At 43.7% G+C, this 13,965-nt stretch overlaps 2 protein-coding genes across 2 annotated transcripts in view; one reads left to right on the top strand and one right to left on the bottom strand.

The window, feature by feature from the left end:
* Positions 1-2,878: 2,878 nt before the first annotated feature.
* On the top strand, positions 2,879-5,576 carry CEBPZOS (CEBPZ opposite strand). The gene is made up of 4 exons (XM_056852504.1): positions 2,879-3,002; positions 4,946-4,990; positions 5,166-5,250; positions 5,338-5,576. Exons 1-3 carry the CDS (start codon positions 2,897-2,899, stop codon positions 5,246-5,248), a joined length of 234 nt encoding a protein of 77 aa, XP_056708482.1. The 5' UTR covers positions 2,879-2,896; the 3' UTR covers positions 5,249-5,250; positions 5,338-5,576.
* Positions 5,269-13,965, bottom strand: part of CEBPZ (CCAAT enhancer binding protein zeta) — a 26,203-nt gene continuing 17,506 nt past the window's right edge. Inside the window, exons 12-16 of the mRNA XM_056853349.1 lie at positions 11,525-11,715; positions 8,180-8,263; positions 7,436-7,497; positions 7,267-7,348; positions 5,269-5,438 (exon numbers count right to left, since the gene is read on the bottom strand). Of these exons, the coding sequence (XP_056709327.1) occupies positions 5,299-5,438; positions 7,267-7,348; positions 7,436-7,497; positions 8,180-8,263; positions 11,525-11,715 (559 nt within the window). The 3' untranslated portion in view covers positions 5,269-5,298. The remainder of the gene's footprint in view (positions 5,439-7,266; positions 7,349-7,435; positions 7,498-8,179; positions 8,264-11,524; positions 11,716-13,965) is intronic.

Raw genomic sequence — 13,965 nt, 5'->3', positions numbered from 1 at the left:
CCAAAACCTCCCAACGGTGGCGAAGAGGGACCTGGCAATCCTAGTGCAAACCCTTGAAGGTACATTGGTCCCAAAGAATATATTTGCCTATTATATTCGGTGCTATGGAACTAGGGTTGCCAACCTCCAGGTACCTAGAACAGTTTGTTTTTATTCAGGAATGAACATTAATTCCTTTGGGACTTGGAATGAACATTAATTCCTACTGGGACCCTTTTGCTTTCTGTTTATGTATATAATATGTTTTGATTTATTGATGAGCATTATATGAATGAAGATTGCAGTATCTTATATCATTGTATTTGAGTTATTTGTAATCTCAGAGCCACGTGCTGTTGTTTATTAGTAATAGATCTCCCGCTATTGCAACTGATCTCCAGCCAATAGAGATCAGTTCCCCTGGAGAAAACGGCTGCTTTGGCCATTGGACTTTAAAGCATTGAAGCCCTTCCCCTCCCCAAAACCCCGCCCTCCTCAGGCCCCGCCCCCAAAACCTCCCGCCGGTGACGAAGAGGGACCTGTATGGAATGAATGAACACACTGCAGCACTCGTGTTGTTTGGGGGCTTCCTAGAAGCACCTTGCTGCCCACTGTGTGAACAGACTGCTGGACCTTGGTCTGAGCAGCGGGGCTTTTCTCACGTTCTTAATAAGAAAACACAATTTATATTATGCAATGTAACTGTGATGGTTTTATAAGTGCCCTTATCTTTTTTATGTTTTTGGATTTTATATGTTTTCTTTTTGTGTGTGTGAGTTTTGATTGATGTATATTCTAATTTTTTTCTTTTTTAATTATTATTATAAAAATAATAAAAAATTATATAAAAAAAGAAAGCACTAATGTCACGTGAGAGGAAGTGGTGACGTCACCAACTGACTGCCGCGCGCGCTGAGACGCCCCTCCGTGCACTGCGCATGCTCTCGCTCGACCTCCGCTCTCCCGTTCTGAAGACAAGGAAGGAAGGAACAAGGCCTCGTCGAGGACTCTGAGGCTGGTTGTGCGCCGCTGGGGACACTGGGAGTAGGGGAGGGTGGCGAAGGTACGTGGGCGCTGCAACGGCTGCCGCGTCAAGGGCTACACGGAGTCTGACGCCCGGACGAAGCAACGCCAACGCGAGGCTCGCCGTCCAGGGCCTCGAGGAGGAAGTAGAATGACGTGTCGTTTCCGGGTCGCTTCCGGGACAGCTGGAAAGAGCCGGGCCCGTGGGGGGCGTGGTCAACTGACAGCCAGCAAATGGCATGTGAAGGGAGGGGCGAGTGTTGAGCCGCGTCCCATTGGCTTGTTGGCTGCAGAAAACAAGTTGGGTTCCGCTTTGGAGAGCCATCGTTGCCCAAACCGGAAATTGCAAAAACAAATCTCAGAATGCAATTCAGTGCCTACCTGTCTGGTCCATGTGTATGTACCGCATGCATGCAGTTCCTTGCATGCAGTCCCCGTCACAGGGGTGAAGTGAAGATCTATGTGTGAGGCTGAATGGGTTTTTTTTTTTTTTTTAGCTAAGGCAAGAATTGAACTGAGGACTTCCAGCTCCATCTCACTGCATTTTGTTCCCCCACACCAGCATGCTATGAAACAATGTGCATTGTGCTGGTGCTGCATAAAGGGTCATGTGTGTGTGTGTAAAGTGCCGTCAAGTCGCAGCCGACTTATGGTGACCCCTTTTGGGGTTTTCATGGCAAGAGACTAACAGACATCTGAGCTGAGCCAATATATTCAGTGGTATGAGATGGGGAAGTCATAAACAGCATAGGTATTGTAGGCAAGCTTTATCAATGTGTGTGTAAAGTGCCATCAAGTCACAGCCGAGTTATGGAGACCCCTTTTAGGGTTTTCACGGCAAGAGACTAACAGAGGTGGTTTGCCAGTGCCTTCCTCTGCACAGCAACCCTGGGCTTCCTTGATGGTCTCCCATCCAAATACTAACCAGGGCTGACCCTGCTTAGCTTCCGAGATCTGACGAGATCAGGCTAGCCTGGGTCATCCAGGTCAGGGCATAAAGGGTCATACACATTCAGTATCAGAAGGAAAAGATTAAAGCTTCTACGTGGGTTAGGAAGTAGGGACACTTAAAGCCAAATAACTTTCCTAAGTCGACTGTATGGGAAGCAAGCTTCACTGCTATGAGTTCTTGACTCCCCCACCCAGTATTATTAGCACAACTTTAAAATATTTTGCAGCATCAATGCAGCCAAAGGACAATATATAGAAAGCATTTATGTCCTGGTAAAGGTTTTTCTTGTGACACAAGAGCAAAAAGGATTTCATGGAACCGTAAAATCTGACCAGTATATTGGGCTTTTCCACATGCTCAACTTACTCCTGATTTTCTTGGCAGTTGATCCACAAGCATTGAAATCAGTTCTTCCACACATCTGCCCTCCTTGCGCATATTCACAGTTGTGGAGTCAGTTTATTTTCTTCTGCACATGCCTTCAATAATGAGGATTTTTCAAGGGAGGGTGCTGTTGTCATTGATTGCATCACAGCGCACGCACACACCTTTTTTTAAAACGTCCCTAAAATATGAAAATATTGCTATACCGTTGTAACAATAGGCTTAGCAGGGTCTCTGCATCCCCCGCTGTAACTGGTGGTAAATATGCTTCCGCCATCTAGTTGCCTGGCTGAAACAATTCAACTTCTATAATGGTTCAGGTGTCCATTTCTGATTAGTACATTAAATCTATTGGTAACTTTTAATACGGCGTCTCCGTTTGGTATATAGACAGCAGAAAGGCATTCTTACTAAATAATAGTATCTATCCCATTGGAGACTAGCAGGAGAATTAGCACAGTGGGAAAAAACAAATATGGCTTTTCTATGATAATTCTGTGATAATGCCTGAATGCTTTCTCAGTAGTGAACTGGAATCTCCTGGAAGCTGGCTGCACAATGAATCCTCTTCTGGCAAAAAAGATCATGAAAGGCGTTCTAATCTTGGAAGTTTTGGGATTTGGTGGAGCCTATGTTCTATATCACGAAATGGACACAAGTCAAGGTAATGGGATAAACATGATAAATAGATTTCTGTCAAATATAAAGACTAACTGTTCAGAAAATTTGTTATCAAAAGAACTTTTGATAGTTTCTAGTTTGTTTCTTAGTCAGAAGACTAATCAAATGTAGTTCCTTTTCCGGGACATTATAAAGAAATTTAGGAACTTCAGTACAGGCTTTTCACCCAAATCTTGTGATACGTTAGATGTTTATTTGGTTATTTTGGTCTGTTATTTTTTGCATTGATAATGCATTCATCCAGCACAAGAACCTTCCTCCAACACAAGAGGCTTTTTGTGCTGGTGAAAGGAGCTCTTGTGACAGACAGTCTCTCCTTGGATCAGAAGAATGTGCATCCATGGAGCAGAGTGACATGTCCATTTTTTATGACTTTCTTTCCTGATTTGGCGATACATACAGAAGGTAACTGAAAAGCTACTTTCCGGTGTCACTCTGATGCTCCTGCCACAGTAATCAATGAATGTATTTGGACCCCTTGGCATAGTCAAAAGAAGTGTTCCGATTTCACAATAACTTCAACTGCTATCAGCTTCTGGCTCTAGATCAGAGGTCCCCACTGATTCAGAATTCAGCACTTTTAGAATTTTGAGGATGGGTAGTGGGCATCTCTACAAAAGGGGTGCTTTAGGGGGCTGGGCCAGTCTCATATTGTTGGGATTCCAGGTCAAGCATCCTCCTGCAAAGTTCTGCGGACAGAAAAAAACGATACTGCCTGAGTTCTTCTGAAGCACCTCCTGGTCCAGTGAGATGGAGGAAAGCCAGGAATAGCTTTTGCTTTAGGGGAGAGATACTTTGTTGAAGAAGCCAACGAGCACCAGAAAACCCTTTGGTGGGTGCAATGGTGTCCACGGCCACCACATTGGGGGTTACTATCCTCTGGAACAGAGGTTCCCAAACCTTTTGAGTCATGGAGCACTAATTTTCACCTAGCACCCGTATACTAGCACCAGTAGTATTTTTCTTTTCATTCTCTTCATGGAGCACTAGATGTTTTGCGGAGCAGAGTTTGGGAACCTCTGCTCGAGAATATGGGAGTTGTAATGTAACACTACATTGGTAGAGCTTAGCATTCATTTTACAAAGCACTTGGCTCCATTCTCCCTTTTCTCACTGTCACTGATTCTATTAAAAGAACATGTCAGGGGAATGTTATAGAACTCTACACTAGCTGGCTTTCTTGGATTTGCAGAGGTCACATTCAAGGCTTCTTTCATGTATCAGCTGGCCGAGATAAAACTTTTTCATGGTACCAATCAACCTTGCACGTTAAATCACGTATGGTGGGCACTTTCCCTACAAACAAACCAGGATTCTCAACTGGGAACAAGAAACCACTGTTTTGAATACTTGTTTGCAGGCAACACAATAAACGCCGTTTGGCAGTTCAGACACAGCAGCAAACTGTGGGGTGCCACAAAAGTTTAAGTAGGCAGTTAGCTGGCTTTGTGTAAGCACAGAAGCATATGCAAGTCCAAGGATCGACCAGGGAGTGACCAGCCACGTTTGCAATTACATCTGAACTAAGTCATTTGGAAACCGTCTGTAACACAATGAATGAGAGCCAGGTGGTCGGAGTGTTGGACACCAGGGAGACCCTAGTTCAAATCCCTGTATGCCATTAAGCTAACTGGATGATCTTAGAGCAGGCGCTCTCTCTGAGGCTATCCTACCTCACAGGGTTGTTCTGAGGTTAAACAGGAAGAAGGGAGAACCATGTATGCTACACCTCAAGCTCCTCAGATGAAGAGCAGGATAGAAATGCACTTAATAAATACATAAAATAAGCAGACCTATTTGGGAGGCAGTGTAGGTATGTAGGAGTAGTAACAAAACTAGAAATGTATGAATTGGGTAATTGCTGCAACTAAAATCTGTTGCAGTTCACTGTTACACACAGTCTTCAAAACATTTTCATTTTCTTAGATTTCAGGCAAAAAATGAACAGGAGATACCCATCTATCCTGGAAGGTATGTTTGACCTGCTTATAATTAGTGTGCTCCCATTTTTTCCTCTCCATTTTACTACAGATTAAAGTATAGCAGGGCTTTTCTCTCCTCAGAATTAGAATAAAAGCATAACCAATTGTACCTTTGAAAAATTCATTTGCTGTGCAGAAGATAACAGCAACTCTTTATTTTTCAGTTTATTATAAATGCAATGAATGGTCTGGTATTTATGGCCTAAGGGAAAGAGATCAAGAGACATGGCTGAGCAGTAAAGCCTAGCTGTAAGTGGAAAGAATTTTCAAAGAATTTATCTTTAAAAGGGGCAATAGCTATTTTCTGGTCTTGTTGCTTCTGTGTTTGTTTTTCAGGGGTCTGTGCCGGAACTTCTTTTTTTGCCGGATGATACTCTTTGCATCTTTATTGTGAAGCCACCTGTCACGCTCTACCTCCCACTTGAGCTGTTTGAAATCTAGCGAAGAAAGACACAGAGCAAATCAGAGAAGTTGGCAAAATAGCAAATGTCCTTTGAAAAACCTGACACTGAGCTTTTGCACAGATTCAGAGACTGCTGCCTAAGCCAAGAGTGACAAAAGACATCAATAAAGCATGAATGGCTAGTTTCTGTATCCTCCTTCTTCATTAAACAAAACTACATAATATTTTACGTTATAAAATCTACAAAAGTTGGTTTTCTGCATAATTGAATTATTTGAATATTTTCATAGCAGGCATGATCAAACTTTATAAAGACAACGAACACAGAGTTTATGGTATACTTCTAAGGCCAGAATTTATGCAATTTTTTTGGACGTGTGTTTCTTCTCTTAACTACCGTATTGTCCGGTGTATAAGACGACTGGGCGTATAAGACGACCCCCAACTTTTCCAGTTAAAATATAGAGTTTGGGATATACTCCCCCGCAGCCGAGGCCCGCCCCTCACGCGCTCCCCTGCCGCCCCCCTTCGCTTGCCTTTTGCACAAGGGCCGGGAGCCGGGCCGGGGGGAGGCGGCGCCTGTTCCTGGAAGAGCCCCGCCTGGGGAGTTGGTCACATTCTTGGCCGCGCTGCAAGAGCGGAGCCAGATGCACCAACGCGCAGGCGGGGAGGGAGGGAGACGGGGGGCCGAGGAGGAGCACGCAGCCCGCCCGCATTCGCTCAGCCCCAAACCACCCTCAGTCTGGGCTGGAGCGTGGCGCGGCTGCAGTGGGCAGGAGCCAGGAGCGGGTGGGCAGGAGCAAGGAGGCAGAGAAGGCCTGCCTGCCTGCCTGCCTGCCTGAAACTTCCGAGCCGGACTGGAGAATCTGCCTGGGGATAAGACGACCCCCGACTTTTGAGAAGATTTTCCTGGGTTAAAAAGTCGTCTTATACGCCAGACAATACGGTATATTAGAATTATGTGTTTGACCACTGCTGTCATTCCAAAAAAAAATGGGGAAATCGAGTCCTATCATCATAATTGTCTACCCGCTATCCTTTTCCAGACTTTTCATGTACAAACACATGATTTTATAAACAATGTATTAACAGAATCCCCAAACGCAGAATTCCTATGTCCATAGTTACCATGTTAATGGTCTTTTGTATCTAAGGGTATCTTCTAGTATACAGTGAGATGTGATCACTCCAGCTTTGGAGAACAGATTGAAGGGAATGGAGGTTAAGTCTGTATATTTTTGGAGCAAACTCTGCAGTGACCAAATGCCTCAGTTGGAAATACTATCAGCCACAATATGCAAATGGATGTTTGTGCTATTCCACAAATACCAACGAAAAATATTTTGGCTCATTTTGCAATATACCTCCTTCTCTGCCCAATGCTGGGGGAGGACATTTTCTTTGCTCAGAAATACAGGTAAAGTTAAAACACAATCTGTTTATGTGGTAATTTATCCACATTCTGTTTTGAACACTCATCGTGAATAACTAAGACAACTAATTATCTAGTATTCTTTGAGTCTGAGTGCCAGCTTCCAAAAATTCTACACTGTTTTACAATGGAATTAGTTATTTATGTAATTTTTGGATATATGAGCAGGCTACAACAGCGAAAACATATTTAGATAGATGATTCTGAGGAATGCTCTTCCAGAAGCACTTCAAAAGGTCAACAAGATGCTATGTCTGAGTAGGCCTTAATCTTTGTGTTTTGTTAAGACAAAACCTCTTTGTTTACAAAAGGGGGCAGTAAGTGAACTGACTGAAAACCTGGTCTTCAAATACCATAGACATTTAAGAATATTTCAGTTGTTCCCATTAAGGTGTCGTAACCACAAAATCTACCAAGAAAAGTCACTTACTTGCATTTTCTTTATTGGCCATTGCATTCATCCCAATACTGTCAAACTTGGACCCAATGTTTTCATCCAGCAAGTAGCCAAACTTCAAAGAAGCAGAAGTCAATTAGTGTTTCAAAATACTACCACACAAAATGCATTTTATCAGATAACAAAATGTAGTGAGACATACTTCTTCTGCTGCAGCAAGCATTCCAGTATCTTCGAGTTTTCTTTTCCTGCTTTCCTTTGGTCCTTTAAATAGAAATACAAATAAACACTGTTGGCAATGGATTCTACATAAAAAGCCAAATGTGAAGGCCGTGCAAATGTTACGCTAGCCATAGTTAGTATTAAGGGTAAAAGGGAGGAGAAGGCGGTAGCGGTGTGCAAGTCTATGGGGTGGGTTCTTCCAATCCCTTAACAGTGATTATGTCTGCACCAAATCACTAGATTGTGATTTTCCAGCCTTAGGGCATTTACATTTCTTCTTCTGTGCAGGAGTCACCACAGTTGTTCTCCTTTGCAACTACACTGCTATGGGATCCTTAAATCAGTTGCAGTTACCCCTGTCTGCATCTCTCTGAATTGGATGTGAAGATTTTCTTGCATTAGCAAAACTGAATGGAAGTAGTAACTGATTGGGTGAGCGTTCCATAGGTAATCTTAAATGTATCATAGTATTCATTCAAAGAAACTAAACTGCAGTCATTTCTGTCTCAGGGGTCACTTTTTCCTAAGGATGCCATTAAAGTAATGTCCTCATCTCTAGCCGTCTTGGCTGCTTCATACCTCTGTTCTCTCTGAGTTATTTGTAATTTTGAAGGGGGGGGGGACAGAATCGTAGTGATCTGAGCTAGCACACTCTTCCTTGGCATTACATTCCATATTCTTCCCAGGCTCAATATGCATCAGGTATTAAAAGTCTACATGTTACCTTTCAATGATCCAGCAAAATCCCTATTTTTTGTCTTTTTGCCTTTGTTACTACTGACAGGCTTGACTTGGTCTTCGTTTTCATCTGTCATCACCAAAAAAGCAATTCAGACTTTATTCAGAATATGTGTAAAAGACAACAGTGATAATGAGAATTCTTGAATATTCCATTTAGAGTATTTAACTGAACAGTGGAGCCTAAAACACATAGAAGGTTTTGCCTTGGATTTGCCGCTCTCTAGATGCACATTTTCCCCACCTGAATTCTCAAAACTGGGGGCTTATTTTTGAGTTTTGAGAATGTGGCTGGGGAAAATGTGCATTTAGAGAGCAGCAAATCCAAGGCAAAACCTCGTGCGTTTTCACCCTGGGATTTTCTCATTTAGTTATTTTACTTTCTTCACTTTACCCCACCTTTCTACCCAAAGAGGCTTACATAATTCTCTTCTCCTCCATTTTATCCTCACCTGTGAGCACCCAGGAAGCTTCCATGGCAGAGTAGTAATTCAAACCTGGGTGCCCCAGATCCTACTCAAATTAACAGCTACACCACACTGGATCTCAGTTCCTACTTAGAGAGTACACAAGCCTTCCATTCCCTATCTCAAATGTTTCTGCGTGACTCCTTGGATAAATGGCAACTACAGTACAAAATCTCTGCTTACTAAATTGTGTTTGTTGAACAGGTGGATTTTATAGCCTCTTCTGACTGCTGTCAATAATGGCAGACTTTTCCAGTAAGCAGAAGGAAACCTATTTCCCCGTAATAATTCCAAGAAAACACCAACTATATTCGAGAGCCGTTGATGCGAATCAAAAGCAGAGGCAGCAAACAGAGCGAGCATTTGTTTGACCTAAAAAATGTGTGAATTCCCACAGGGAAAAGTTACTGGTGCCTTAAAATATCACACACAAAGAAGCATTGGTCTATCTCCCGCCACTCTGTTCAATACTGTTTGAAGCCGTCCTCCAGGCAGAAAAGCCCTACTCCAAATTAAGTGGCTCTTCTGCCAGAGGAAGTACAGGCCACTTGGGGTATGTTAAAACTTTTGAGAAATTCACGGTATAATAAACAGGGAAAATCAAATCAAAAATTCATTAATACAAGTGGCAACCCACAAGGACTCGCAGGAGGCATCTCATTTCCCCTCCCCCCACGACTTCCTTTTCGTTTCCTGAAACTCCCAAAGCCTCTCCCCTTTTCCTGCTTCCTTTTCTCCTGCCCACCCAACAGCCAACCTACATTTATCTGCTCCTTTGTCTTCAGGTTTTCCTCGTTCCCCCAGCAGCTTCTACCTCGAAAAACTGTGGCCAAGTTGTGTGGTGTTAGCAACTGGGCCAGGCCCACTTGCATGGTAGGGAACCCTCAAGGACTTGTGGGGGAACACCTCACTTTCCCTGTATGCCCCTCCCCACACTGTTTCCTCTTTCCCATCTCCTGTCAACCACCATATTCTCTCCCCTTTCTCTGCCTCATTCTCACCTTCTAAGCCATTCACCAACCTACCTTTTATCTGCCTCCTATCTTCAACTACATTTATTATTTATTTACTTCATGTATACCCCACCTTTCTCCACCATGGGAATCAAAATATTATTCTCCTCTTCTCCTTTTTTTCTCTTCACAACAACCCTGTGAGGTAGGTTAGGCTGAAAGTATGTGACTGGCCCCAAATCACCCAGTGAGCTTCCACAGCAAGATGGGAATTCGAACCTGGGTCCCCCAGACCCTACTTTAAAGCTCTCACTGCTACACAACACTGGCTTTCATACAGTGGCTGCTGTTGAACAGTAGCAAGCAGCCAGGCCTAGGTGAGTCATGCAAGTCCGGTGGTATCAGGTCACTCAGTGGCTGCTGCCAGGCCTAGGATATCAACCTCCAGTTGGAGCCTCAAGATCTCCTGGAATTACAACTGATCTCCAGATGACAGAGAGCTGTACCCCTGTAGAAAATGGCTGTTTTAGAGAAGAGATTCTATGGCACTATATCCGACTGAGGCCCTCCCCAGACTCCACCCCAACATCTCCAGGAATTTCCCAACTTGAAGATGGCAACCGCTAGGTCTTCCCTCAAAGGCCAAAAACAGCCCTGGAAAGTACCCTGCCCCCTGCCTTTTTACTCACTGAAACCCAGCATGGAAAGCTGTGGTTGCCTAGCAATGGCCACTGAGGGAATCTATTTTTTAAAGCTAAAGGAGCTCTTTTTATCTCATCAAATCTCAGAAGCTAAGCTGGGTCGACCCTAGCAAGTATTTGGATGGGAGACCTCCAAGGAATACCAGGGTCACTATGCAGAGGCAAACAATGACAAACCACCTCTTAACATCTCTTGACTTGAAACTCCTGCTGTGACTTGACAGCAAAAAAAAAAAAGTTTGTAGTTTTCACATTTTTTTGCAAACCTGGGGCCCTTTTCTCATTTGAAGAAGTTCTGCCTTGCCCGTTCACCGCTCCAGGCACCAGATTTAAGTACTCTCAGATTTGGCTGACTTTGCTATTAGTACATTGACTATTTCTGAAATGTTTATTTTTGGAAGGCGTCCTATTTCTAATTCAACCGCATGTAATGAGGACACCAGCACTACTGTCCTCGTGGAGAAGAAATAATTATATAATGTTTGGCAACTAAAATTATTCCGTCAAAACCAAAGGCTAATGCATATGGTCATGTTTTCTCCATCAGCCAAGCCTGATGACGGCTTACAAGCTGTTTTTTGCAAGTCACAGTACTTCTGCTTCAAGGCTGTGACCTAGTTTAGAGGAAGGAGTGGAGTATTTTATTGAGGCCAGTGGTTTTCTGCTTCACAGATGCAGAAGCCACTGCAATCATATTCCCGTGGGAGCAGAGCTGAGCACCTTGGACACAAGGTTAGTAACACCTTAGCAGAAAAGGGCAACAGTCCAGTAGCACCTTAAAGACTAACAAAAATATTTTCTGGTAGGGTTTGAGCTGAATGGCAACCCTAGTATCTGAAGAAGTGAGCTGTGGCTCACGAAAGCTCATACCCTACCAGAAAATATTTTTGTTAGTCTTTAAGGTGCTACTGGACTCTTGCCCTTTTCTACTACTGCAGACAGACTAACACGGCTACCCACTGTGAGTAATACCTTAATTTGTCATCCTTGCCAACTGGGCAACAGCCTAGGCACAGACCAACTTCAGAACTTTCCAGCATAGCAAATGCTCTCCTCTGAAGAGTTCCATTCAAAAAGGATCATACTGCAATAATTATCAGATGGAGCCCCAGGGCACACCTTCAGAGTGTCTGCCTACAAATAACTCATTGTAATTTCAAATTACAATTTCAATAAGATGATCTATTTTAACCATTCTAGGGATTTTTACCTGGATTGGTATCATTGTCGGACACATCCATGAAAGTCCCCCCTTCTTCATCGAGGTCTTCTCCAAAGTCTTCATCCATGCTACCCAGAGACACTTCCTCATCATCAAAACCATCGAAGTCATCTTCATCAGAATCTTCCCAGTCTGCCTCGTCACTTTGGCTTTTCTTACCACCACTGCTTTTGATATTGCTAGAAATAATTAAAAAAAAAAACATTAAAGTGGAAGGCCACACATCTGCCTCTCTCAAAGTGCTCGAATAAGAAATTCAAGATTAATAAATAATCTTGAATTTCTGGTAAGCAAGAATTTAGAAGAAGAAAAAGTTGGTTTTTATATGCCAACTTGATCTTTTAAGGAGAATCAAGCCGGCTTACGATTTCCTTCCCTTCCTCTCCCCACAACAGACACCTTGTGAAGTAGGTGAGGCTGAGAGAGTTCTGACAGAACTGTGACTGGCTCAAGGCCACCCAGCTGGCTTCATGTGTAGGAGTGGGGAAACCAACCCTGTTCACCAGATTAGAGTCCACCGCTCTCTAACCACTGTACCATGCTGGCTCTCTCTTTAATTCATAAAGCCATCAAAACATGCTTGTGTGTGTGTAAAGTGCCGTCATGTCGCAGCCGACTTATGGCAACCCCTTTTGGGGTTTTCATGGCAAGAGACTAACAGAGGTGGTTTGCCAGTGCCTTCCTCTGCACAGCAACCCTGGTATTCCTTGGTGGTCTCCCATCCAAATACTAACCAGGGCTGACCCTGCTTAGCTTCTGAGATCTGATGAGATCAGGCTAGCCTGGGCTTTTTGCTAAGGCTATTTCACTCTATAAGAAGCTTTCAACACGTCTATAAGCAATGTCTATATACAGGGGTATGATCTTCCCTTATATGAAGAGGGGTCCCCGTATGACTCAACAGAGGCTCAGTTCTCCCCTTGCACGCAAAGTGTGTGTCTAGGCAGCAAACCAGGGCAGTTCAAGTGGATAAGTAAGTAATGGGAGGTCCAGTTTTTCCATCCTTCCCTTTCCTTAAACTTGGTCAAATGACCTGGTATGCTGGTCTGTACATGCAGCAAAGAGAAAAACAGGCCACAGACTATCCCTACGAGGAGAAGTCTAAAAGCCCTGTAGAAGTCTAAAAGCAGCTACAGAACCAACACAAATTGCTATACCCCTATAGAAAAATGCAATTTCTCAAATAATGGAGCTGCAGTACCAGGGGGAAAAATTGCTCTAAAAGAAACACACTAACAGTGCAATCCTAAGTATTTCTATTCAGAAGCCAACTGAAGTCTATTCAAGGGGGATTTCTCCCAAGAAACTGGTCTTGGGCTGGTACTGTAAATAACCTAATGACTAAAACGTTCACACAGACAAGTCTGTAGTAGCTGTGTAAATATTTAGGGGTGGCTCCCTGTCCTTACCTGGATGGCCCAGGCTTGTCCAATCTTGTCAGATCTCAAAAGCTAAGCAGGGTTGGCCCTGGTTAGTATTTGGATAGGAGACCGCCAAGGAATACCAGGGTCACTAGGCAGAGGCAGGCAATGGCAAACCACTTCTGAACATCACTTTTCTTGAAAACCCTATGGCAGGGTCCCCAACCTTTTTAGGCCTGCACGCACTTTTGGAATTCTGAAAAAGGGCACTGGCCACAAACACAAAATGGTTGCCACAGAAGGCAGAGCCAATCACAGAATAGCTGCTGCAGTAGGCAGAACCAACCACAAAACGTCAGGGATCTAGGTTATACACAACTTTAATAGATACTCTTCAACATTTCAGGAAGAAGCTCTGTTTAACAGGATGCCTTTTAATTTGCATGGCCAATCAGAAGCCCTGCAGGGACAAAGCTTCACCTAGCCCCGCCCACTTTCTAAAAGCATTTGGTGGGTACCAGGAAAGGTGCCAGCGGGCGCCACAGTGCGCACGGCCACCATGTTGGGGACCCTTGCCCTACCAGGTTGCCATAAGTCAGCTGCAGCTTGGCGGCACTTCCCACCACCAACGACTCCTCGCTCACCATTAGTCTCCTCATCATTTCCTCCCCTTAACATTAAAGAATCTCCGGCTCTCTGCACAAGAAGGGAGAGCATCACACTGCAGGGGCAGCACATGAATGAGAAATTGCAAGGCTGATATATAAGGGCTTCCCCTGGAAAATTAAGGGGTAGCCTCCCCACCCCAGTTTGTAGGCATCCCATAATGGGCACTTTCCCCCATAATACAAATGCACTAATGAAACTGAATTACATGAAGTACACCATGCATGTTTTGATGAATAACTTTCAATCCAGGCATTAAATCTTCTAAAACTTTAGTGTATAAAAACCCTCCTGCAGGTCAGAATTCCATCCAGTCTTTCTGTTTAATGTAACACAGTTCAGAGTGCATGAAATCTGAGGCAGTGGGAACAAACAAACAAAATACAATGCGCCTGTTAAATC

This window comes from Euleptes europaea, chromosome 7 (genome assembly GCF_029931775.1).
Source record: "Euleptes europaea isolate rEulEur1 chromosome 7, rEulEur1.hap1, whole genome shotgun sequence".
In the NCBI taxonomy this organism is placed as follows: Eukaryota; Metazoa; Chordata; class Lepidosauria; order Squamata; family Sphaerodactylidae; genus Euleptes; species Euleptes europaea.
This window is presented reverse-complemented; position numbering and strand designations above follow the sequence as displayed.

Coding starts and splice junctions, on each gene's coding strand:
- CEBPZOS (XM_056852504.1), top strand. CDS start 2,897: ATGAATCCTCTTCTGGCAAAAAAGATCATGAAAGGCGTTCTAATCTTG. Junction 3,003..4,945: donor CGAAATGGACACAAGTCAAG/GTAATGGGATAA, acceptor TCATTTTCTTAG/ATTTCAGGCAAAAAATGAAC. Junction 4,991..5,165: donor ATACCCATCTATCCTGGAAG/GTATGTTTGACC, acceptor TTTATTTTTCAG/TTTATTATAAATGCAATGAA.